Genomic DNA, 25,645 nt, shown 5'->3' on the forward strand with positions numbered 1-25,645 from the left:
TAGCAGAGTAACATGGAGAGAACCACAAATAACAGCCAGGCACACAGTTTAGCTTAAGAATAAAAGTAGTTACTTTACTAATGAGGAAAAAGTATGACTGGGATTTCTAGAAAACAAAGAAGGATTCAATATCCTATCTAGCTTCTAGACAACATCTCGACTCTCTCGAGTCCTAACTTCAACTGCATGGAGATCTAAGGGCTTAACACAAAGGGCAATAAAACTGACCAAATGTTTTCCCCTAGACTACCACCCAAATATATGGATTAGCCATTAGGGCTCTCCCTCAATGGTCACTATGCATATTGACACCTAGTCTTGGCAGGAAGTACGTGCAAACATTCTCATTGGCTCTACCTGCTCAGTGGTTAAACATCAGCATGCATATACAAACACTTAATTAACTCATGACAACAGGAAGTAAAATTGCATCAAAAACCCAACAGCAACACCCTAAAGGCCAATTAGTTTATTGAAATTAAACCAAAGCATAGATGTGTCAGTGTTTAAGATGCCAAATATTTCTTTAGATCACTGTTAGTGTAGTGTAACCATTCAACTGAAGAACAAGGTAGAAGTAGAGATGAAGTATAGAGGAGAAATTGAATTCTTCTGTATTGCTCCCTGCTGGCTACTATCAGTGTTAAAGGTCCAGAAGGTAATGTTTGTCCTACAGAAACTACATTGGCTGGGAAGATATCTTCATCCATCAGTTTGCCAGCTGACTAGGATAAAAATGTCCTCTTCTTTTAATAGAGGCATAATATGTGGAAATGGGCAGATGACTCTTTTTGAGGCATGGAGGTAAATAACATCCTATTAAGCCTCTGTTAAAAGGACAGGGCATTTTTCTCTAGGTAGTTGACAACCCTATAATCATCCCAGTTGCTACATTTGCCGTTTCCATTTCAAAGTCTGCACAACAATAAAAGTTCAAACAGCACTTTAATGGTTTAAAGTGCTGTCCAAACACTAATGCTGCTAATGCCAAATATAAACCACAGGAAGTTAAAAGGCCTTGAAAGGAATTAAAAGGTCAGGGCTGCTGAAGAGTTTTAAGGCTTGTTTTGTTTGTGAAAATTAATATGAGGCTATTTCTAAAATGACTTCTCAGAATCTGGGAGGGTAAATTCCAAAGAGCCAGAACTATGGCTAACCCAAGGCCATTCCAGCAGGTGCAAGTGGAGGAGTGGGGAATCAGACTTGGTTCTCCCAGATACAAGTCCACACACTTAACCACTACACCAAACTGGCTCCCAAACAGCACTCACCAATGGCTTTTTTGTATTTATATGTGCATGTGTGTGTATGTATTTGCACCTGGAAGTCATGGCGGCCTGTGGTGACTGACCCCCGACTGGGAGAGTTGGCTGAGTTAAGTTTGCCCCTGCCTCCCAACTTCTGCTATACTAAGCAGGTCTCCCATCCAAGTACTTACCAGAGTCGATCCTGCTTAGCTTGCGAGGTCTGATGAGATTGGGTTTGCCTGGGCTACTCAGGTTGGGGCCACTCACCATTGGTTTTGATCTGATAAGTAAAGCTGTCATAGCAGAGCAAAGTGGGAGAAGCAGCCCTGTAGGTTTGGGAGCCAAAGGTCATTAAGGGCTTTGTAGGTGATAACCAACTTTGAACTGAACCTGGTAACTGACTGGTAGCCAATGGAGTGGTTGCAGCATGAATGTGATATGCATGCACTGCCAGGCTCCAGGTAGTAAGTGAGCTGCAGCATTCTGTACCAGCTTTCCAGGTTTCCAAGTTGATTTTCAGGGCAGATCCATGTAGAATGTATTACAGTAGTCCAGCCTTGAGGTTACTGGTTTAAGGGGAGAGCAACTTTTACTATATAAAAGATCTTGCTGAGATAATTTTGAAATGAAAAATATAATACCTTGAAAGCTAAATTTACACAACAGGAGGAGCCACATACTCAGAGAAACTGTGGCAAGTACATTTTTAAAAATTAGTTAAAATTACTTGGTCAGGTTTTCTGAAATCTGGGGGGGGGGGAGTCTTTTATATTTTTATGCAGTTGCAGTGCCATGTGAATATACCTATACTGAAAAGTCTATAGCTGTTAGTAAGGATTTTCTTGCAGGCAGTTATATAAGGAGTTCCAAGGCTATAAAGATTTTCTTTAACAAGCAATTTCACTAGGGTTGCCAGGTCTGTGTTGGAAAATACATGGAATCTGGGGGTGGATCCAGGAGACGGTGGGGTTTGACTTGGGGAAGGGGCCTCAGCAGGGTACAAAGCAGTCCACCCTTCAAAGCAGCCAGTTTCTCCAGGAGAGCTGATCTCTGCCAGCTGGAGATTAGTTGTAAAAGCAGGAGATGTCCAGGCCCCACCTGGAGGCTGGCAACTCTAAATTTCACCTGAATCTTTTCTAATTAGATTGTACCACATTTTCTTCTAGTCATGAAACATCCCTGCTTGATTTTCAAAACAAAACCATGACACTTTTCTGTCTTGTTTTGCTTATGTGAAATTCTTCTGAGTGGTATCTCCAGACATTTTATCTGGTATACTCATTTGGAACTCATTGCATATTAGGCAGAACCAGATCTACATGTTTTTTGAAGGGGGGCAAAATTAAAAAATGACACCCCCTTATGGGCTTATTCTATCTTATAGGCCCAGAGAATAGAATGGACTCCATACCCAATTTGGCACCCCCCCTCCCTCAGCATCCAGGGCAAGCACCCCCCCCCAGATCCAGCCCTGATATTAGGCCACACCCCCTGATGTCACCATTGTTTCATATAGGGCTTTATGTAGGGAAAACCCAGCAGGAAGTCATTTGCATATAAGGCCACACCCCCTGACACCAAGCCAGCCTGAAGTGCGTTCCTGTGCAAAAAAAGCCCTGAGTATACAGTACTGGTTTTCAAAGAAATACTAAGAATGATTTTTATTAGTTTGCTTCCAAAATAGCTTCCTTTTTTCTTTGTTGAAGGGCAAACCAGGAGAAATCTCCTGTTTGTAATCCCCCCCCTTTTTTTTCACCAGGTTGAAACAGGAGATCAAAACAACTAGGGTTCTTGTGAAGCAGACATGCTGTGTTTACTTGCCACTTCTCCAGGCAGTGAGAAGTTCCATGAACAGTATAATTTGCTTTGGATTAGAAAGAACTGGAGATTTCTATTGTCAACATGCCACCTGCTTTATTAATAAACATATAAATAAAATATAATACAGCCATTACAATTTTCTTATACGCAGACAGTACTGCCATTAATCCTTCATGAAATTGCCTGATTGATATTCCTGGCATTCCTGTTTCAACTAATTCCATCCAAACCCTGGGGTCTGTTCTTCTGATTGCATTCAAATAGCAGAACTTTCTGCATTTTTTCTTATTCACACACCAGACTAGTCCCAGACCCTAGTGCATAGTTCTGGAAGTTACATACTGAAAATGAAGCAGACTTAAGGGACCTTAAATACTAACCAGTTTTAATGGGACATAAGCCTGTGTGGCCCACAACCCACATCACAATTTTTTCTTTATATGTCTGCCAACTGAAGTCACACATGCACCTCTTAAAGCAGACTCTAGGCAATTAAAGCTTCTTTTGTAGTAAACCTGATTGTCTTTAAGAATCGAGCTTGATTTTGCAAAAACGGCCTAGCTCTCTGAAAAGTTTTCTAAAGCTGGGTTCCAGGCCATTAGTGGAACATTCCAGCTGTTAAATGGATAATAGTTTAAAAATAGATAGAACACTCTCCCCTTCCATTTTCCTGCGGGAATGCTCTCTCCTGTATAAGATCAGCCTACATGGAGAATTTTTAGGAGAGTAAGCAACCTAGCTTGGCTGAAGGAATATCAAAAGTGTTCATAAAATGTGCTTGTAGATTCAAAGGCGGTTTAAGAAGCCATATAAAATTCACTGATTAGGTCTAGTCTTTCAGACTCCAGCAAAACAAAAACAAAAGTGAGCTGTTCCTGTGGTTTTAGAAGTAGCATGTTTTGTGGAAAGCATCAGGGGAAGCTCTTCACAATATAGAGATGTGCAGTGGTGGTGGCAAGTGCCATCAAGTAGTGGCTAATTTATGGCAACCCCATAGGGTTTGCAAGGCAAGAGATGGACAGAGGTAGTCTGCCATTTCCTGCCTCTGTGTAGCAACCCTGGACCTTGCGGGTGGTCTCCCACCCAAGTACTAACCAAGGCCAACCTTACTTATCTTCTGAGATCTTGGGCCATCCAGATCAATGTATGGTAAACACTGGCATATATCTGCAGATCTAGCTGCTCTTAGAGGCATAGCCAGAACTAGAGGCCAGTGCAAAAGCCACCAACCCTAATTAGGAGACTCCCCCCCCAAAACCCCACTTTTCTATTGTGATGTGTCATAATAGGTTAACTGATGTACCTGAACAGTACATGTTCAGGAAAAAGAGTCTACTGGGAGAAGGGAGGAGGAAGGTGTTTCTGTAGTAATCATTGATTGGTGAAAGAAAAAAATAGCAAAGCTCAGTTCTTTCTTAATAATGTGAACATGGCCTTTGCTCTTTAAAAGTTACAGTTTAGGCTTCGTTGTGCAATTCATGGGATGTGTCGGAATCCTCTGTGTTTCCACCAGTTAGAAGTGGCCATGAGTGTGTGAGGTGGTGTCACAAAATCTATGTGTTAAAATTGCTCCCTTTCCCTCCCTGAGGTTAGTTCTTGCAATGTACAAAGAAAGGAATTTGGTATGCTGGCATTCTGCCTCCTCACAGTTCAGATACCTGTTTGCCCCTCTGGTTGTCCTGATAAAATGACTGGGAATTTCCCCCACAGTACTGTCAGTACTACTGCTTGATCCCTCTTCTCACACCCTGCTTTGCAGACCTTTTAAAGGTCCATGTGGTCCTTCTTCTTGTGTTGTTCTGTGGAGGTTCCCTGACATAGGATAAGTGTGTGCTCCACTGACAAGACTGGTTAGAATTGAGTCCAGTAGCACCTTAGCCAACAAGATTCGGGGGCGGAGGGGGTGAAATAAGCTTTTGAGAATCAAAACTCCATTTGTCAGATAACAGTTGGGATGGAAATCTCTGAGTCCTTAAGTTATATCCCCATTAGAAGTTGGGAGGGGAGCTGCAAAGAAGGATCTCAGGCTGCAGAGGTCTGATGATGTTTCTTGATAGGTCATGCAAAAGAGCATGTCTGAATAGACAGTATTGACCTTGGCAGACAAATGGTCTGACTCAGTATAAGGCAACTTTGTATATGTTCACAGAACCTATTTTGTGAGGTGTCATGGCTTCATGGTAGAGCATCTGCTTGGCATGCAAAAGGTTCTAAATTCAGTACCTGGTATTGCCAGTTAAAGTATCAGTTAGAAGATGATGTGAAAGATCTCCGTCTGAGACCCAGGAGAGCCATTGCCAGTCTGAGTAGACAGTACTGACTTTGATGGGCCAAGAGTCTAATTCAGTATAAGGCAGCTTCATAAGTTCTCATAAGAACCAAAACTAAATGTGATACATTCAAAATATGCTCAGACTTGACCTTTTGCCCATTTGGTAGAGATCAGCTGCTGAAGCACATGATGAGCTTCTTTTTGAAGAAGAAAGATGCAGCTTTTGTCTGGCAGCAGTGGCAACTCCCACAGTTTGTTCCTCCTGTCAGAGCTCAGGGCGATTCTTAACATAACTCACTGCTTGTGGTCATTCAGTAGTCTCCGATGACATGAGAAGCAGGTCACAATGTGGGGGGATTACAGTGCTACAAGTGTGAAACTAACAGATATACACTGGTGGGACTGCCCCCTCCCCGGCTAGTGACTGTGGCATCCTGAAGATAATGGAGGGGGGAGGGGATAAAAAACTCTGGTTTCCTGTTTTTCATGTGGGCCAGAAATTATTGAATTCATTTATTGAGAACTTGCCGCAAATGTAGTATGAAGGCTTGATGTTGTTCATGTCCCATCCTAATTAGTTTGTGGCTGTGTTCTCTGTTTAGGGCATTACATGGTCTGTTTTCTTTGGGGGCTAATATGGAAATAAGTCTTTGTCTTGTTGTGGGGGTTGGATTTCGTGATCTTCAGGCCTTTTTTTGCTTCCCCAGGAGTGCTAAATAAACTTCTTGCAATGAGAATGAATGCCATGAAAATTTGTGTGTTTTTTAAAAATGACTTTGAGGGTGGATTACAGTTGGATAGGGTGGCGCAGAGATGAGCCCTGTAGTGTGTCTACTACATTCAGTTCAGTGCTAGGATACCATTATGGAACTTGTGCATCTAAGCATCCATACCATTATGGAACTTGTGCATCGCACTTTAGACTTTGCCGCCTTGCACCTTTTCGGACACTACCGCCTTGCACCTCTTTGGACACTACCGCACTTTAGACTTTACCATTTTGCACTTTTTGGATGCTACCGCACTTTAGCTCTTAGAGCCTTTATAACATAAGAAGAAGAACTGCACTTTAACACCTTGCATCTACTACTCTGTAGTTGTGTACAGCAGCACTTTACTTCTCGAGTTTCTGCCACCACCAGTCGACGAATTGGTGTCCACCACAGAAGATGACTGGCCTGGGGATTCCGGTACTCCTGGGGAGGGGAAGGTATGACGGTGGGAGCAGGCAGACTTACAAGCGAAGGAGGCTGAGACATGAGAGTGCTCGACCACCTTCCAGCCTGCGGCCCATCCCGATGGTGACAGGTAGTGGGACCAGACGAATTGACCCGCCTCCGACACTGGTGTTATGCAACGCCAGGTCCATTAACAATAAGACCGGTGTCCTTCGGGACTATCTGCTGGAGCAGAAAGCGGACCTGGCTTGTGTGACCGAGACCTGGGTGCGAGATGGGGAGACCGTGGCTCTCTCCCAGATGACCCCCCCAGGTTACTCGGTCTTCCACCAGTCCCGGACTAGCGGGCGGGGGGGAGGAGTGGCATTACTCATACGGGAGGCTTACTCCTTTAGGGCTCTCCCAGCCCCGAAGATCCCGGGCATTGAATGTGCCGGCCTGATGTGGGATGTTGGGGAGGGGTTGGCGATCTGGCTGGTGTACTGACCGCCTAACGCACCAGCCGGCGCCTTACCATCCCTGGTGGAGGCCGTGGCAGGCTGGGCGTTGGAACACCCAAGGCTATTGGTCTTGGGTGACTTCAATGTCCATGCCGACGACGCGGCCTCCAGCCAGGCGATGGACCTAGTGTCATCCATGGCGACACTAGGACTCTCCCAGGTTGTTACAACACCCACTCATCAGGCGGGACACATGTTAGACCTGGTCTTTGCGGCGGGAATACAAGTGAACGATATTGCAATGGAAGCAGTGCCGTGGTCGGATCACTTTGCCCTCAAGGCTCGTATGGATATGTCACCCCAAACCCGTTTAGGCGAGGAGCGTATTTTGGCTCGCCCGCGGAGCCTGATGGACCCGGAACGGTTCCTGACGGCTCTGCGGGATACCTGGCCCACTGGCGACTCCCTGGATGATCTGGTAGAGTCCTGGAACGATGGACTCTCCAGGGCCATCGAGGAGATCGCACCTAGGCGTCCTCTGCGCCCCCGCCTTAAGCCGTCTCCCTGGTTTAACCAGGAACTGCGGCAACTGAAGCGGGATCTCAGACGACTAGAGAGGCAATGGCGGCGTACTCGAGACGAAGTGACCCGAACATCTTATAGAGAGAGTTTGAAGACCTATGAGATGGCAATCAAATCCGCAAAGAAAACATACTTTGCGGCTAAGATTGCGTCCGCAACTTCGCGCCCGGCACAATTGTTTGATATAATTCGGGATCTCACCACGCTGCCCCAGGACAGACTAAATTCTTTTGAATTGGAGATAGGCTGTGAGGCTTTTGCGAATTATTTTGCGGACAAGATCGCATCACTCCGCCTCGACCTCCCCGTCAATTTAGAGACAGTTAACGCAACCGAGGCCCCGAGCATGTCTTTGGACTATATTCTGGACGGTTTCAGCCCCCTCAGCCTGGAGGAAGTTGACAGGATTCTCTTAGCTGCCCGCCCAACAACTTGTAAATTGGACCCATGCCCTTCCTGGCTTATTAAATCTTGCCAAGGGGATCTCAGATATCCTGTACGGGACATCATAAACAGATCCCTGACGGAAGGGCTTTTTCCAGCGCCGCTTAAAGAGGCTGTGGTCCGTCCCCTCCTAAAAAAACCATCTTTAGACCCGGCCCAATTGGCACATTATAGGCCGGTCTCAAATTTGCCTTTTCTAGGCAAACTTATCGAGAGGGCAGTGGCGAGGCAGCTACAGACTTCCCTGGAGGACGCTTCCATCCTTGACCCACTCCAGTCCGGCTTCCGCCCAGGTCATGGGACGGAGATGGTGTTGGTTGCCCTAGTGGATGACCTTCAACGGCATCTGGATCGGGGTGGCTCGGCAGTGCTGATGTTGTTGGACCTATCGGCGGCGTTCGATACGGTCGACCATCGGTTACTGACTTGCCGCCTCGCCGATGCGGGGATTCAGGGGCTGGCCTTGCAGTGGCTTTCCTCTTTCCTTGAAGGTCGGGGACAAGGGGTCGCGATGGGGGGGAGCTATCCCGGAGGCACACACTTAATTGTGGAGTGCCCCAGGGAGTGGTTCTCTCCCCGATGTTATTTAACATCTATATGCGACCTCTTGCCCAGATTGCCCGAAGGTATGGGCTGGGGTGTCACCAGTATGCTGATGACACCCAGCTCTATCTACTTATGGACGGCCGACCTGTCTCCGCCCCAGAAAATCTAGATCGGGCATTGCAGGCCGTGGCTGAGTGGCTCAGACTGAGTGGACTGAGACTGAATCCTGCGAAGACAGAGGTCCTCTGTTTGGGCCGTCGTGGACCGGGGGGGGGGGGGAAATCCCCCTGCCGACTTTTGACGGTGCGCCGCTGACGGCGGCGGACAGGGTCAAGAGCCTGGGGGTGCTGTTGGAGCCGTCCCTAAAGATGGAGGCTCAGATAGCAACCACTGCCAAGTCCGCATTCTTTCATCTTAGACGGGCAAGGCAGTTGGCCCCCTTCCTGGACCGCGACGACCTAGCAACAGTGATCCATGCTACGGTCACCTCAAGATTGGATTACTGCAATGCCCTCTACATGGGGCTGCCCCTGTGCCGGACCCGGAAATTGCAGCTGGTGCAGAATGCCGCGGCCCGGCTGTTATTGGGCCTCCCAAGGTGGGGGCACATCCGGCCGGGCCTTCAGGCTCTGCACTGGCTTCCAATAACATACCGAGTCCGGTACAAGGTGCTGGTCATTACCTTTAAAGCCCTATATGGCCTGGGACCTGCCTACCTGAAGGACCGTCTCTCCCCACACGTTCCCCAGAGAGTACTGAGGTCTGGGACTCAAAACCTTCTCACCATCCCCGGGCCCAAGGAAGTCCGTCTCAAGACAACCAGAGACAGGGCCTTTTCTACAATGGCCCCCACATGGTGGAACCAGCTGCCGGAAGAGGTGAGGGCCCCGCGGGATCTTACTCAGTTCCGCAGGGCCTGTAAGACAACCCTCTTCCGGTTAGCTTATGCCGACTAGATAAATGTAGCTTATCAGATTTTAGTGAAATATACTGGATAGTTTTAATGTTAAGATTTTAAAGTTTTTAGGGTTTTTTAAATGTTTTGACTTTTAAATGTATTAACTTTGTACCTTGTTTATTGTTTTGTCGTTGTTGTGAGCCGCCCTGAGCCACTTTGTGGGAAGGGCGGGATATAAATTATAGAATAAATAAATAAATAAATAAATAAGCTGGCTTCTTTCCCTCATCACCAAAATGTGTCCAAGGAAGAGAACAAAAACTGGGTGCGGATCCCCCCAGTTTCTGAATTTGACTGTGTGGATGGTGTTCCTCTGCCTCTACTTATCTACTGACTTTTCTTGAAGTAATTTTTGAATTTGTTTTAGAAGTGGCACTTGTGTATTTATGACAGTTTTCAGTTTGGGAAAACCCTGTTCCTACTATGAAATTCTGACTAATGTTTCAAATCAAATTTTGCCAAAATTTGATCTGCCTTGAGATTAAACCTTCAGAAACTATCTTGCCTCCTACCACTGTTTTTGATATGCTGTTAAAGAGAATAATGGCTCAAAATGTGCCAAGATTTGACACTTTGTATCAAAGACACTTGATATCTGCTCTTTGTATTTTTGCTTCCAATTTTTGATAATATAGACACACCCTTTTGGCTTATCTTAGTGTATGTTCACCTAATTGTGTGCAGACACTGCCCCCATGGCAGTGACATTTGTAGAAATGGTAACATTTAAAGAGTTCTTATCTGTATATTGTCCAGTTGTGTACATACAATGCTACTTATTCCAAGGGTCAGGTGCTAGTGTGCATACTTCATATGTAATAGGGCAATGCACAGATATCAAGTATTTGAACTTTAAGACTCTGTTTGCAGTGCTTCCCTGGGGAAGACCTTTTCAGTGTCCTGCACACAAGAAAAAGTTAATGTTTGAACCAGCCCTCATTTTTTTTTCTGAACACCTGCCTTGACGAGTTGCTGAGCATACACTTCTAGGTTTTGACTCTTCAATGGGACATTAGACTGCAGCTAGAATTAAAAGACTAGTCTATGAGTCACTGTTAGGAAAACTGTTGTGATGATGTGTACTATTCTTAACATCACTTTGCTTAATTTTGTTCTGGCTCTGAAGTATTTCAAGGTTTTCTGTTTCTGTATGATTGATAAACACTGACAGAAAAGTCTTGGTTCCAGAACAGTTACTACTCTGGTAGTCTCTCTCATCCAGGGACTCAGTAATTTATGTTTGCATTTGATAGGATGATTCCTTTCCAGGTTAAGCTGAGGCATAATCTTAATTGGAGAGACTACTTTGCTTTCCTTTAAAAAAAATGACATCATTTTGGAGCAAAGTCCTGCCTTAAGATGGGAGGAGGGGGTATCCAACTACATATGCTGCAACAGGGAGCAAAACAGATAAGTTATTTGTAATGTACTCAGTGACGAGACGTGTTGAAGGCAACATACTTTATTAGCTGGTACATCACAAGAGATCAAAACGTGGTCCGGATCCCAATTATATACATGCCCTGGAACAACCCTCCATCTGGCCAGGTTCAATCCTGGCCAGTTTAACTTCCCACCACAGATCTTGATAGGCGGAGCGTATTAGCAAGCTACATCCGGGGACCAGTGGGTTTCCCCTGGTCGCCTCTGTAGCGTTCGCTGTGTTATACCCGAAGACTTGAATGCAATACATAACACTCCTCCCACCCCTAGTTCAGGACACAAAGACTTTCAAGTAGGCTGGTGCTCTGCGTGCCCTGGTTGACCTTCTCGGTGTTATTTGTGGAGTTGGCGCGGCTGCCATGGCTGGCGGGATGGCGGTTTCCCTGTGTTGGGGTGACGCTGGATGAGGGCTATCCGCCGCTTGTTGCTCTTCCGGGGACCCTTCTTGGGGAGGGTCGCTCCCGCCACCGTGGTGCTCTTCTGGTCGTACAGTCAGTGCGGACGGCAGGGGTGGTGTAGTTTCCGGGGGTGTTGCTGTCTGTACTTCCCCGCTTCCTCCACCTTCAATGGCTGTCAGTTCCTCTGGTAAAGTGCGGCGGCGCAGCTGATCGATATGCCGCCTCAGGATCGGTCCCCCCTCCGCCGAGACCTCGTATGAGCGGGACCCGGTCACGCGCAGCACCTGGGCGGCTAACCACTCTGGGCCACTTGCAAAGTTCTTAGCGTACACCGGGTCCCCTGGGAAGAACTCCCTGGCGGCTTCCCTGGTTTCAGGGGAACTGCGGAGGTCAGTGGCCCGGTCGGGATGTAGCCTATCTAACCTCATGATCAATTTCCTCCCCATTAGTAGTTCGGCAGGGCTTGACCCGGTGACGGGGTTGGGGCTGATTCAGTTGTCAAATAGGAAGGCTGCCAGGCGGTGGTCCCAGTCACCCTGTACAATGTGCCCCAGGGCCTCTTTGGTGGTGCGCACCATGTGCTCAGCCTGGCCGTTGGTGGCCGGATGGAAGGGGGCGGACCTAATGTGTTGAATGAGATATCTATTCAAGAAATCCCGGAATTCCCGGGAGGTGGAAGCGGTCCCATTGTCCGTGACCAGGGTATCGGGGATTCCGTGTGTGCAAAAGACCCTTCGCAAGGCTCGGACCGCTGCTGCTGTGGAGGTGGAAGCTACGGGGATCACCTCTAACCACTTGGTGTATGCATCGACCAAAATGAAGAATATCTGGCCCTGGTATGGCCCTGCAAAATCTAAGTGAATCCGGGACCATGGCCTCCTGTTGGACTCCCAGCGGTGAATGGCGCTAGGCGGATCGGGCCGGGACTCTGGGCAGTGTTGGCACCTTCTCAACCACCCCTCTATCTTGTCGTCCATACCTGGCCACCATACGTAACTGCATGCCAGGGCTTTCATCCGCACTATCCCCGGATGTGTTTCGTGTAAAGCCTCTAACACTTGCTTCCGCAGTGGGGGAAACCACCACCCTGCTACCCCAGAGTATGCACCCCTTGTGTGTGGACAGCTCGTCTCTGCGCGATGCGAATGCCCTGAATTCTGAGTCCAGTTTGCCCTCGGTCCATCCCCTTCCCACCAAGTCCAAAACATGTGCGAGTATACGGTCCCTCCCTGTGGCCCAAGCCACCTCAGCGGCGTGGAGGGGCCGCTCGGGCAGAGTCTCCATAAGCATTACATGGTGGGCAGGGGCAGGATCTGGGTCCGTCGAGGGTAATGGCAGGTGGCTGAGGGCGTCAGTGTGTCCCATGGCCTTGCCCGGGCAGTGAACCAGGGCGTATGTATACGAGTTTAGGAACTGGTTCCACCTCAGGACTCGCTGTTATAAAATTTGTGGGGTCTGGCGGTCTGGGACGAGGAGGCCCAGGAGCGGCTTGTGATCCGTAGCGATCGTGAAGCGCCTACCATACAGGTAGTCGTTGAATTTATGCACACCCGCCACAATAGCAAAGGCTCCTTGTCGATCTGAGCGTAGTTGCGCTCTGCGGGGGTCAGGGTTCTCGAATAATATGCCACAGGAACCTCCCTCCCGTCTGGAAGTTGGTGCCCCAGGACTGCGCCCACCCTGTATGGGGAAGCATCACAAGCCAAAATCAATGGTAGGGCTTCATCAAAATGGTGGAGCACCGCATTGGAAACAAGGAGGTCTTTGACTGCCTGAAAAGCGGCGGCCTGCTGCTTCCCCCAGACCCACGGGGCGTGTTTATCGAGCAGCCTGTGAAGGGGTTCAGCGATGGCTGCTTTGTGGGGCAAGAACAAATGGTAAAAATTTAATAATCCCAAGAAACTTTGTAGCTCCGCCTTGCAGGGGGGGGCGTGGACTATCGCCCTGGTCTTGTCCTCTGTTGGGTGGATTCCCTCGGCGTCTACCACAAACCCCAAGAACTCCACCCTCGGCACCCCTAGTGAACACTTTTCCTTTTTTACTTTCAGACCCGCCGTCTGGAAGCGGTGGAGCACCTCTCTCAGGCAGCTGCTGAACTCCTCCGCGTCCGGGGCCACGATCAGAATGTCGTCAAAGAACGGTTGTACTCCGGGGATCCCTTTGAGAAGAGAGTCCATTATACTCTGAAAGATCCCCGGAGCGACACTAACCCCAAATTGCAACCGCTGCACCCAAAAAGCTCCCCTGTGGGTCACAATAGTTTGAGCCTTTGCTGTCTTGTCATCTACCGGGAGTTGCTGGTACGCCTGGGCCAGGTCTAGTTTTCCAAAAACCTTGGAACCCGCTAGGGCCGCCAGGACGTGGCTGACCACTGGGACGGGGTATGGGTTGTCCTGTAGCACTTCATTGATAGTGCACTTGTAGTCAGCGCATATTTGCACATCCCCGTTCAGCTTCACTGGGGTGACTATGAGTGTTTCCCAGGCAGCATAGGATACCGGTTCCAGCACTCCCTGGGCCGTGAGTCGGTCCAGCTCCGCTTCTATTTTAGGTTTTAGAGCGAATGGAACTCGCCTGGCCTTCAGTCTTATTGGTCTAACGAGGGGATCGAGAGGTAAGCTGATGGGTGGCCCCTTGTAACTCCCCAGGGTCCCATCAAAAACCTCGGGGAATTCCCGGCACACGTTCTCGAAGTTATTCGTTTGCATCTGCTGCACCCCCACTAATTGAATACCTAGCGGTCTAAACCAGGCCAGCCCCAGTAATGTGGTGAGCTGGCGCTTAACCACTAGAATGTCCAGTGGTTAATGTCCGAAATTATGGAGATGGAGGAGCCCGAGTCCATCTCTATTTTGCATGGAGCACCCTCAATTAGGACCGACAGTCTAACCTTGTCGGGGGCAGTGAGGGGCAAGTTCATTACCTGCAGGCTGGTCGATGCTGTTGTGTGAGCATCAGTCAAGTCATGGTGAGCGGTCTGGCGTCTGCGAGTTGCCTTGGCCCGGCAAGCCCGCACTATGTGGCCCACCTTCCCGCAGTTCCTACAGTCCATGTTGCGATAGGGGCAGTCCCGTCTCTCGTGGGGGTCGCCGCAATTGGCACACTTGCTGTTGGTCAGTCTCTCTGTGGCTCGTTGCCGCGTGGGGGCTCTCGGGCCCAATCCTTGTTGGCGGCGGAGCTGGAAGGTCTCTTCGTCCTCTGGGTCACCCAGCGCCATATCTTCCTGGTGGACTTCTCCTCACGGGTTGATGTATGCTTTGGTGGTTCTTTCAAATGCTGTTGCTTCGTTGAAAGCTTGTTGAAGGGTGAGCTCCTCCTTCACGAAGAGCTTTTGCTGCAACCTTTCGTCTCGGAGGCCCCATACAAATTGGTCTCTCAAGGCTTCCTCCCGCTTGTCGAAACTGCAGTTCCCTGCAATCTGGCGGAGTGCAGCCAGGTAGACGGCTCCGTTTCTCCTGGCCCTTGATCTCTCTTGTGGAAGAGAAATCGACGGGCGATGATGGAGGGCTGGGGCAAGAAATGCCCGGTGAGGAGTCTGACGATCTCCCCGTACGTTCTGTCGGTGAGCTTCATGGGGGCCGAGAGACCTTTGACGATCTCGAAGGTGGCCTCCCTGCTGACGCTCAGGAGTATGTCTCTCATGCGGCTGTCGCCTGTAATCAGGTTTGCACGTAGGTAGCATTCGACCCGCTCCGTGTAGGTCTCCCACCTCTCGGGGTTGGCTGGGTCGAACTCAGGAAGGTGGCCCATCATTACACTCGGGTTCGCCATGGCGGCGGCGGGCACTTCTGTCTCTTGCGGCTCCGTGCCTTCCTCGTCTCCAGCCAGGTTATCAACTTCCCACTTGGGAAGTTACCTAGCTAGATCCCACCTTCGTCGCCAGTGTAATGTACTCAGTGACGAGACATGTTGAAGGCAACATACTTTATTAGCTGGTACATCACAAGAGATCGAAACGTGGTCCGGGTCCCAAGTATATACATGCCCCGGAACAGCCCTCCATCTGGCCAGGTCCAATCCTGGCCAGTTAAACTTCCCACCTCAGATCTTGATAGGCGGAGCGTATTAGCGAGCTACATCCGGGGACCAGAGGGTTTCCCCTGGTCGCCTCTGTAGCATTCGCTGAGTTATACCCGAAGACTTGGATGCAATACATAACATTATTGAACTCTTAGTATTTTTTCTTGAAAATCCACATGGTGGAGTTTAGGATTGCCTTCAGAAGTTTTGACAGCAGTTTGACAAAAACTACAACTAAAATAAATATGAAATGATTGAGGAGAGGAGAGTGTTCTGAAGTGCAGGTTGACAAAATCCCTGGTTGGATTCTGGAAACAGTCTCAGAGCAAGACTCACCCTCCTAGTTGTATAGCTACTAAACAATTGCGTGGCCATTTTAAGTGGTTTCAAGTACCCAGTTGCTTAAGGAATGTTTATGAAGTTTAGGGCACAAGATAAAGATTACTTGCAGTCCAATCTGGTAAGTTTTTACTTGGGGCTAAAGCCCATAGTGAGGGTTTTGTAGTTGGACCAAAGGGTAACTTTTACCAGGCATAATTGTGTTTCTCATAAAGCTACTGCGGCAGGAGAACTCACACTTCATTTAAAACATTTGTATACCACCTTTCCACTCAACTTAGGGCCCCCAAGATGATGAAGAATCAAACATTAAAACAAGTCTTTAAAAATGTACAAGCACATATGCATGTGTGCACACACAACCATTTAAAACAACAATTAACAAAACATATAAGTACATAAATGGTAAGGAGGGTCAGTGAGGGAATGCTAAAAAAGCACAGACAGACAGAGGGAGAAAGATGTATCTTCTTTGGAGGGAATTCCATAATTTTAGTGCCATGACTGAGAAAGCTGCTTTGTGAATTCCAAAGGGCTGCCACCGGTCATCTTACAGAATGCTGGCGATCACAGTCGAGAATTTAATACCGCCTATACAGTACTGAAATGGCGCCATAGAATGGTTTTAAGCTGATATACATAAATTATGGTTTTATATGTTTTATTGGATTGATTGTATTTTATGATGTTGTAAGCCGCCCTGAGTCCGGTTGCGGAGAGGGCGGGATATAAATTGAAAGTAATAAATAAATAAATAAAGTGGAGCCTCTGAAGATCACCATAGTGGTTGGGTAGGTTCATTTGGAAGTAGTCAGTCCTTATGCTCTACTGGTCCCAAGCTGAATAGGGCCTTAAAGGTCAATACCAGCACCTTAAATTGGGCTCAGACTTCTTAAAGTTTTCTTTTTATCTATGCTTCCTGAAAGTATAATGCCAGTATAATGCCACGTGCATGTTAAAACACCAAGTAGTACAGAAATAGTTCTGACAACTTTAGTTTTCTTGCCGTCCTCCAATGCTTTTGACAGCTGCCTGGCTTACACAAGTTAAGCAGTGAGGCTTTTTCCTGGCATACGGATGAAATATGGAGAAATTTTTCACTTGCTAAATACCTGTGCCAAGCAAGGAGCAGAAGCAAATAAAATGCTGATTACCCTTAAATGGAAAGCTCAATGGGTCTCTGGGAAAGATGGTAGAAACGAACAGATGGACTTGAACAAATGGAAGGGAAAGTGGCAGAGTGTACTCAAAGCATATTGCAAATACCTCTGCTACTGTACTTTTCATGCTTGTGCATCTAAGATTATGGCCTGTGTCTTCTGATGCCAGCAAGGGGGAAAATCAATGTCCAGACTGTGGAGGATTTTACAGACATTAAGTGTATGAAACAGGGAGGGAGTTCTTCCACATTAAGAAGCTCAAATCTGCAACAGTGGGGACCACTTTTTATATTTGGTATTGATTTATAACTTTTTTATTTTTATTTATTTTACTTGTTTCATTTTAACCCACATTTCTCCCCAGTGGAAACCCAAAACAGTTTACATGGCTCTCCCCTCTTCCATTTTATCCTCACTATAAAACCTGTGAGGTAGGTAAGGCTAAGAGTGTGTGACTGTCCCAAGGTCACACAGCAAGCCTCCATGGTAGAATGGGGACTTGAACCTGGATCTCCCAGGTCCTCGCCTGACACTCTTATGTTTTTTCCTTGCATATAGTTGTCATCCTGTTCTCTGTTAAATGTTTGAATGAGGAGCTGAAATGTGATTACCAACTAACTGGTGCTAAAATGTTGGATGTCTTGTTTTGTTCAACTAGGCATTTTCACCACATTGTTTTTTGTTTGCATGTTGTTTTCCAAGATAGTCTGTGCAGTCTTCTGGTTTTAAAATAAGAAATACCTCAGACTAAATTAGTTGTGTTTCTTTCAAACAATGTATGGGAAATTGTTTCATTTCAGAAATGATTTTGATGCTTTCCTACATCTAAGTAAGTTTTTTTCTGATTCACTTAGATGAAATTTTTTCTTGTGGCAAGAAGTTCCCATGAGTTTATACACTCAAAAGAAAAGGCACAGTTTTGTGGTGTTCTACTACTACCCAGTCACATCAGGGAGGATGTTGTAGGGAGACCCCTTCACCTCCAAGGTGACCACTGTGTAGTGGGATTTGCTATTCCTCTGCATCCTCAGTCAAGGCATACCCCACCCTGGAATGTAGCCAGATTTGGAGATCAGGTGACATGTTGTTTTTCACCCCTATTCAACATTGTTCAGCAAAGAATAACTGTCAGTAGACTGAGTTTAAATTGTAATTAAACATTATCTCCTAATTTGGGATGACTTCAGAGTCTGTGTTTCCACTGCAGTGTTATATTTGTACTTATGAATATAATACACAAGATTAAATACAATTTCTGCAAGAGCAGGAGGTCTCTTCTCCTCTGTATGGAAACCCTCTCTTAACTTGCTTTCCCCTTGCCTCTTGTTTGGGCTCTGACACACAGATCTTTACAGATAGATTTTTTTGTCTTAAGTGAACCTTATCTTAGTGTGGCTATTCACTTATTTGTCTGATCAATGTGACATTCCTGTGTTCAAAAGTAATGACCAAAGCATATGTCTTTATCAGGAGAACAAAAGCTGCAGGTTTTTCCTTTGTGGATTTTGTGTGTGTGTGAACTCTCTTGAGGCATCCTGTCCTAGAACTGTTATACTCCTGTCTTGCTTTATGCACATGTGCTGCTGTCTTCCCTCACACACAATCACAGGGGATTTGGAAAAGAACATGATTTGGAAAAGAACAATCATTTGTACAAATTTGAAGAGTTGGTGGGGAAGCAGTAGATAGATCTGTCCTTGGATAATCTAATGGCTCTTTGCTTTAACATATGGTTCTGGTTCAGCTTGTTCTTCCATCAATATTGAACTAACCATATCCCTTTCCATATTAACCACCATTTGTCTCCAGGTCAAATAGTGCTGGAGAGACTATTTCCATGCACTACTCAATTCATTTCCTTCCACAGAGCAAGTCATGGCGGAAGATCAAGAACATGGTACACTGGTCCCCTTTTGTTATGTCCTTCAAGAAGAAATATCCTTGGATCCAACTAGCAGGACACGCAGGTACAGAACATTAATTTGTGATGATTAAATCTCAGTAGGATTTCATGTAATGAAAGGCAGGTGTTAGAAGTCTCTTGGTGGACTTAAGATAATTAGCTACCTTAACCTAGATTGCTTCTGGAAATTGTGAATTATAACACATTCTACTCTGCTATATCATTTCCTCAAGGGCTGGCTGAATGAGTGCTAAAGTAGCTAATAAAAACCCTTGGAAAGTTCTATAATGCTGTCATAATCCTGGGCCTAGGAGGCCTGCAGGCCCCAGGGAAGCCTGCTTAGGAGCTACTGGAAAGAGCCTACATTTCCCAAGATCCTTCCTGTCCATCTGATTGGGTGGCCAGGCTTTGGAGGGAAACTGGCTCAGAGAGGGGTGGGGCCTGGGAGGAGAAGATAAAAGGGCCAAGCCCAGGAAGAGGGAGGTTCTTTCCCTGGAAGGCTGAGCTGGAGGCAGGCTGTAGCCTGGAGAGCTTGAAGCAGGGGAAAGACCCTTACCCAAGGGGGTAAGTGTTGGTACTTCAGTAGGGACTGTATAGATAGACGCGTTAGGGCATTTGGGTTTTTTTCCCTTCACCCCTTTTACTAGGGTTGCCAAGTCCTCTTCATCCCCCAGCGGGGGACATTCATGCACACACTGTGCAACAAAATGACATCACCCGGAAGTGACGTCATCAAAATGGCAGCGCCCGTGCATGGCTGCTCTAGGCATTTTTGGGGAAACTCTATGGTTTTTCCAGATGCTTTAGCCATGGTGGGGGGTTTAAAACTCTATGGTACCTATTGTACCATAGAGTTTTACCTCCCAAATGTCTAGAGTGTCTGGAAAAACCATAGAGTTTCCCCGGAAATGCCTAGAGCAGCCGGCCAATGTGGGCCGGTGGATTGAGAACCTCCCAGGTGGGAGATTCCCCACCCGAACCGGGGGGTTGGCAGCCCTACCTTTTACTGTTTTATGCACCTTGTTTGTTATAGTGCACTGACCTTTTAAATAAACCTTTTTTTCTGTTGTTCACTTTGTCTGGTCCTCATGCCTATTATTTGGCCTAAGCTATAGGAGGCCTGAAGGGCTTGGGAGGGAACTCTGGGCTTCTCAAGGGGAACCCTTAACCCAGGGTGGTGGCAACAATTGGTAAGACCCGCATGAGTCGTGACAAATACTTAGAATAAGTGATCCTAGGAGAACAGATGAGCCAAGGAACCCAGTATTAATGGCTGGGTCACAAAAAACAACATGCCAGCACACAGTCTGAACTTCATGTTCATGTTGCACATCTTTGCTGTGTCCCAAAATAAGAGGACTAAGAACTCTAACCATGTAAGCAGAAAGAGATTCAATCTAGCCCAGCCTTCTGCCCTTCACCAGGATATTCTAATTATACCCCCCACTGGTCCCTCTTGAAAACCTCCCAGCAAGAAGATTGCACAGCTTCCCTAGGGTAACTTATTCCATTGCTGAGCTGCTGTTAGATTAGAAAATTCCCCCCAGTGCTTTTAACTCAAGGTTAACCTAATTTTCCTTTTGCTGTGCCAGCCCCTCATATTCATCTCAGTTACCTAGCTCACCTGCTCTGTCTTCAGGTTCACAAATCAGTACCTCCATGTGTGCCAGAGAATATGAATGGATAGTGGCATATGTGACCATCTTTGAATTTCCCCTGCCTAGTGAATGTGAGCCCCCTTCCACATGGTAGTCTAACTGACATTCTCTAGGAACTTGCACATAGTGTCTTCAGTATGTAGGAAAGCTTGTTAGGTATCTTTCATTAATCTGTGCAAGTTGTCTTTCAATGGAAGAGAAGTAGTGAGCATTTGAAAGACTGGTCTACTTAGTCTTTGAATGACACTGCTATTCTTTTTCAGGTCATCCCATATTATTTTCACACACGAGGTGTGGGCCATTTGGCACAACATTAAGTGGAGCATACATAACTGCTCACAAAGAACCATAGTTCAGAGTCAGTGCAATCATATTTTCACATTTCCTTTCCAGGTTTGCACATGATATATCTGACACTTGTCAATCAAACCTTGCTTCACTTAAGCATTTGGTTAGAAGCGAATAGGATTCTGTAAGTTGTATGAAATGCTTTCTCTACTAATGAAAAACCTTTCAATTTTTGTGTCTTCCCCCCTCCCAGGTAGCTTCAAAGCTGCAGCTAATGGGAGGATATTGAAGAAGCACTGTGAGTCTGAACAGCGCTGCTTGGACCGTCTGATGAATGATGTCCTTAGGCCTTATGTTCCTGCCTACCATGGGGACATAGTGAAGGATGGGGAGCGATACAATCAGATGGAAGATCTGCTAGCTGATTTTGACTCTCCTTGTGTGATGGACTGCAAGATGGGAGTTAGGTCTGTATTCCTTTGTGACTGAATGTTAAAGCTTGGCTCTTATGCCGCTGCTCTGGACATTTTTCTTTCCAGGTACTGCAGAGGGAGTCCTCTGCTGTGTTACTTGATTCCTGGCATGCTAGGCACTTTGTGCAATTCCCATGTTTTTCAGTGAGCCCCAAGTGCCTACCATGAGAACAGTGGGCTAAGACATAACCTTCATTTCTCTTAATGTGTTTTACTAGTCACGTCTAGTATAAGAAATGTTTCATGGGATGCTCTCATGCTCATTTTTCATGGGTTGCTATTTGTGAGGAATGGAGAAATACTGAGCATGAGGCCATCACATCACACTTTTCTTATTGTTACATGTGACAAAGGATGTGTGGATTGGTGGTAGCTATGAATCTTCCATAACATCAAGAGAGTTCTCCTTCAGTTGCCAATGAAAGCTTTCACTTAGAATCATGTGTATCTGAACATGGAGTGAGAAGGGTCACTGACAGTACTCCAGCCTCCTCTAGGCTGGAGCAACTGTAAAGCACCTCCCAAAAGCTGTGGCCACTAATGTAAAGCTGTAGTTCTGCTATTTATGTACAGCTAGCCCAGTATGCATGTAACTCTAGTTGAGATGGTTGAGTCTTTGGAAAACCATATTACTTTTTCATCTTTGAGCTTTCAGCATGAAGTGACATGTTGGACTGATTGGGACAAAAGCATGTTTTTCCACTAAAGAGTGGAAAACATCTAGGTAACAAGACACTGGGAAGTTGCAAGATAAGCCTTGTGACTCATGAGAAAGCACAGCGATGAATACATGACCACCATGATAACAATTGGTCTGTGTTAGATAATAATGGACTGGACACATGAAAAAGAACATACCTTGGATTTTTTTTTTAGTAGGTTGCCAGTGATCTGATTAGGGGGCTGGAGGTTCTGCCCTTGTTCTGGAGAGATCACTGTCTTCTGAAGTCACAATTGAGCTTGTTGCCTTCTCCCTGCAGGGGTGGTGGACCAATTCAGATGGTATGCCCTTGGAGATTAATGGATCCTGCTGGTTTCCACATGGCTCTGAGGGATTTTGAGAGCCTTCCCAGTGACTCTGTGAAGGCACTTGTAGCTGCATGGAATGATAGGCTGACTGGGGACATAAACAGAGTTGCTCCTTGGTGTTCTCTTCCATGTTCTGTGAGGCCCCAGCTCTTTGGTCTACCAGGGAATTGTGCAACATGAGGCAGATTGAAAGACAACTAGAGTGATGCTGGTAGAGGATTCAGGATGAATCAGACAGAGCACAACTTAAAAGCCCATTTGCAGACCTGTGAGGTGGCAGTGATGGCAGCAAAGAAGACTTCCTTCTCTGTTACCTTTGCACCTGCAAAATCTCATCTAGCTCAATTGTTTAAAGTGGTTCATGACTTGATAATACCTGACCCTGCCAGTGATGAAGATTTGGCCACCAGCTGAGATGTTTTTGCAGTGTTCTTTGCTGGCAAGATTTCTCTCATCCATTCCAACTTGGAGGTCAAGTTGAGGGCAGATCTGGTACCTGAAGTGTCAGGATAGCCTGTTGTCCTGTTATGGATAGTTTCAGATTGATCCTGCTTATGGATTCTGATAGGTTATTTGGGAGTGTGAGGGCTGCCAAATGTGCTTCTGGATCCACGCACATCATGGTTTTATAAAATCTTGCCAGGAGAACCTTGCTTCAACTCCTCTCTGATTGAGCGGACTCTCCCTAGGCCTTTGAAGAAGGCAGTTATTAGACCTCTGCTCAAAAAACCTTAATTGGCTAGGGATGAGGTGGCCAGTTACAGGCCAGTCTCTCTAATTTACTTTTCCCAAGGAAAGTGATACAGCATATTGTGGCAGAGTAGCTCCATGCTTTCCTGAGGTGCAGAATCAGCTGGGTGGTATTTATCTTGTGGGGATCCACAGCATTCCATTCTCTCACCCATATATATCCTCTCACCCATCTCTCACCCATATATATATTAGGCCACTAAATGAGGTTGTCCAAAGCTTTGGGTTTAGAGTGTCAGCAATAAGCAGATGACACCCAGCTCTATATTTAATTATCTGAGCTTCCAAATATGTCCATCTTGACTCTGAACTGGTGCTTTGAAGCTGTGATCAGGTGAGTAATGCAGATCAAACTGAAGCTGAAGGTAATACCAGTTGGGAAGACAGAGGTAATACCAGTTGGGAAGGCATATATTCTAGAGGGACTGAATCTACTTGTCCTAGATGTAGTGATGTTGTCTTTTTCACAGCAGGTTAAGAGCTTGGTAATACTCATGCACCCTACCTTGCTGTTTGATTCACCAGATTTCTTGTTACCTAGACTCTGCTGATCTGGATACACTGATTTATGCTTCTGTAACTCATGGTTGGATTAGTGCCACATGTTTTTGAAGACAACCCAGAAACTACAACTGGTCCAGAATACAGCAGCCTGACCATTGTCAGGGGCTAGATGCTGGGAACATATGTTCCCCATTTTGAAACAGCTTCATTGGCTGCCAGACTGTTTCCAAGTTCAATTCAAGGTCTTGGTTAGGATCTTTAAACCCTTTTATGACCTAGCTAGCACTCCATCCACATCAAACAATCCATTGTCTATAGCCAAGCCCTATGCTATAGTTGTATCTGCTCCAAGCCCTCAGACAGAGATACTCACTTGAAGGATTTACAGCAAACAACAACAATATCCTCCTGATATGGTGAGAAAGATTATTAGAAAGGCCAGAGTTATATCCAGGAACAGCTTGCTACAAGACAAGCCAAAAAAAAAAATCACAACAGAAGACCACTGGTGGTCACAACTCAAGCCTAATGACCTATAACCACAATGGATAATGACTTCCTTCACACACATCTTTTTTTGCTTACAAACAACCTACTAACCTAAACAGCTTCTCACCCACAATTATAAACTACTTAACAGTAACATGGACTCTGGCACCAAGGCCTGCAACAAACCAAGATGCCAACTTTGCTCTCATAGAGATCCTAGCAACACCATCAGAAGACCCAGCAACATCAGCCATAACTATCTCAGGTTCATTTTCCTGCTCATCCTCTAATGTGATTTATGCCAACTCATGTCAGTAATGCCCTTCTACCCTCTACATTGGACAAACAGGCCAGTTCCTATGACAAAAAATAAATGGACATAAGTCTGACATTTGAAACCACAACATTCAAAAACCATTCAGGACATTTAGTTGCTGATCTAAGAGCTGCAGTTCTTTAACGAAGGAGTTTCAAAGGGAGATTAGAAAGAGAAACTGCTGAATTGCAACAGATAATAAAGCTCAAGACAATGCATCCTCCTGGATTGAATTGAGACCTAGGTTTCCTGTCTTATTACCAATGCTGATTTCTCCATGCCTAGTACCCTTCTGCATATCACACCTAATCCAATTACATCTGCTATTGTCATTCATGTATGATTGTCATTTGCCTGCCAGTGTCACATCTGAAATCACTCCACTCTCCAAGATATAAGGACAGATGGACTTACTCATGAAAGCTCAAGAGGGCGAGGCAGTTGGCCCCCTTCCTGGAACGCACCGACCTGGCAACTGTGATCCACGCAACGGTCACTTCGAGGTTAGACTACTGCAATGCCCTCTACATGGGGCTGCCCTTGTACCGAACACGGAGACTCCAGGTAGTCCAGAACGCGGCGGCCAGGCTGCTGGAGGGACTACCACGGTGGGAGCCTGCACGGCCTGGGCTGCGCAATCTGCACTGGCTGCCGGTTGTCTACCGTGTTCGCTATAAGGTGCTGGTTATTACCTTTAAAGCCCTATATGGCCGAGGACCTGCCTACCTAAAGGACCGCCTCTCCCCATATGTACCCCGGAGAGCACTGAGGTCTGGTTCTCAGAACTTATTAACAATCCCTGGGCCAAGAGAAGTTAGGTTGAAGGCCACTAGGGAGCAGGCCTTCTCGGTGATAGCCCCTCGCTGGTGGAACGACCTCCCAGAGATGGTGCGAGCCCTGCGGGACCTGAACCAATTCCGCAGGGCTTGCAAAACATTTCTTTTTCAGTTAGCATTTGAGTCACCATGTGGCAACTAAGACGGAACCTGATTAATGAATGAATAGACACTTAGCCATCTTAAATACATCATTTTAGCACCTATTTTTATATCTTATGTTTATATGTTTTTATGTATTTTAAATAATTTATTGTAATTAATGTTTAAGTTGTTATGTTTTATGAATCACGGGACTCCCATGTCTATTATTGTTTAATGTGAATCATGAGACTCCCGTGTCTGTTAGCCGCCCTGAGCCCGCCTAGCGGGGAGGGCGGGATATAAAAATAAAATATTATTATTATTATTATTATTATTATATCTAGTCACAAATTTTGTTAGTCTTTAGATGGTGCTGGACGCTTGCTCTTTTCCACTGCTACAGACAAGACTAACATGGCTATCCATCTTGATCTATCTTTATGACTGACATATCTGAAGGACTGTCT

General features: G+C 46.4%; 1 protein-coding gene across 1 annotated transcript in view; it reads left to right on the forward strand.

Annotated features, from left to right (window-relative positions):
* The window catches only part of ITPKB (inositol-trisphosphate 3-kinase B), a 116,004-nt gene that overhangs the window by 76,547 nt on the left and 13,812 nt on the right, over positions 1-25,645 (forward strand). Inside the window, exons 3-4 of the mRNA XM_060245520.1 lie at positions 18,716-18,815; positions 20,951-21,164. Coding sequence (XP_060101503.1) covers positions 18,716-18,815; positions 20,951-21,164 — 314 coding nt within the window. The remainder of the gene's footprint in view (positions 1-18,715; positions 18,816-20,950; positions 21,165-25,645) is intronic.

Source organism: Heteronotia binoei, chromosome 1 (genome assembly GCF_032191835.1).
Source record: "Heteronotia binoei isolate CCM8104 ecotype False Entrance Well chromosome 1, APGP_CSIRO_Hbin_v1, whole genome shotgun sequence".
Classification (NCBI taxonomy): domain Eukaryota; kingdom Metazoa; phylum Chordata; class Lepidosauria; order Squamata; family Gekkonidae; genus Heteronotia; species Heteronotia binoei.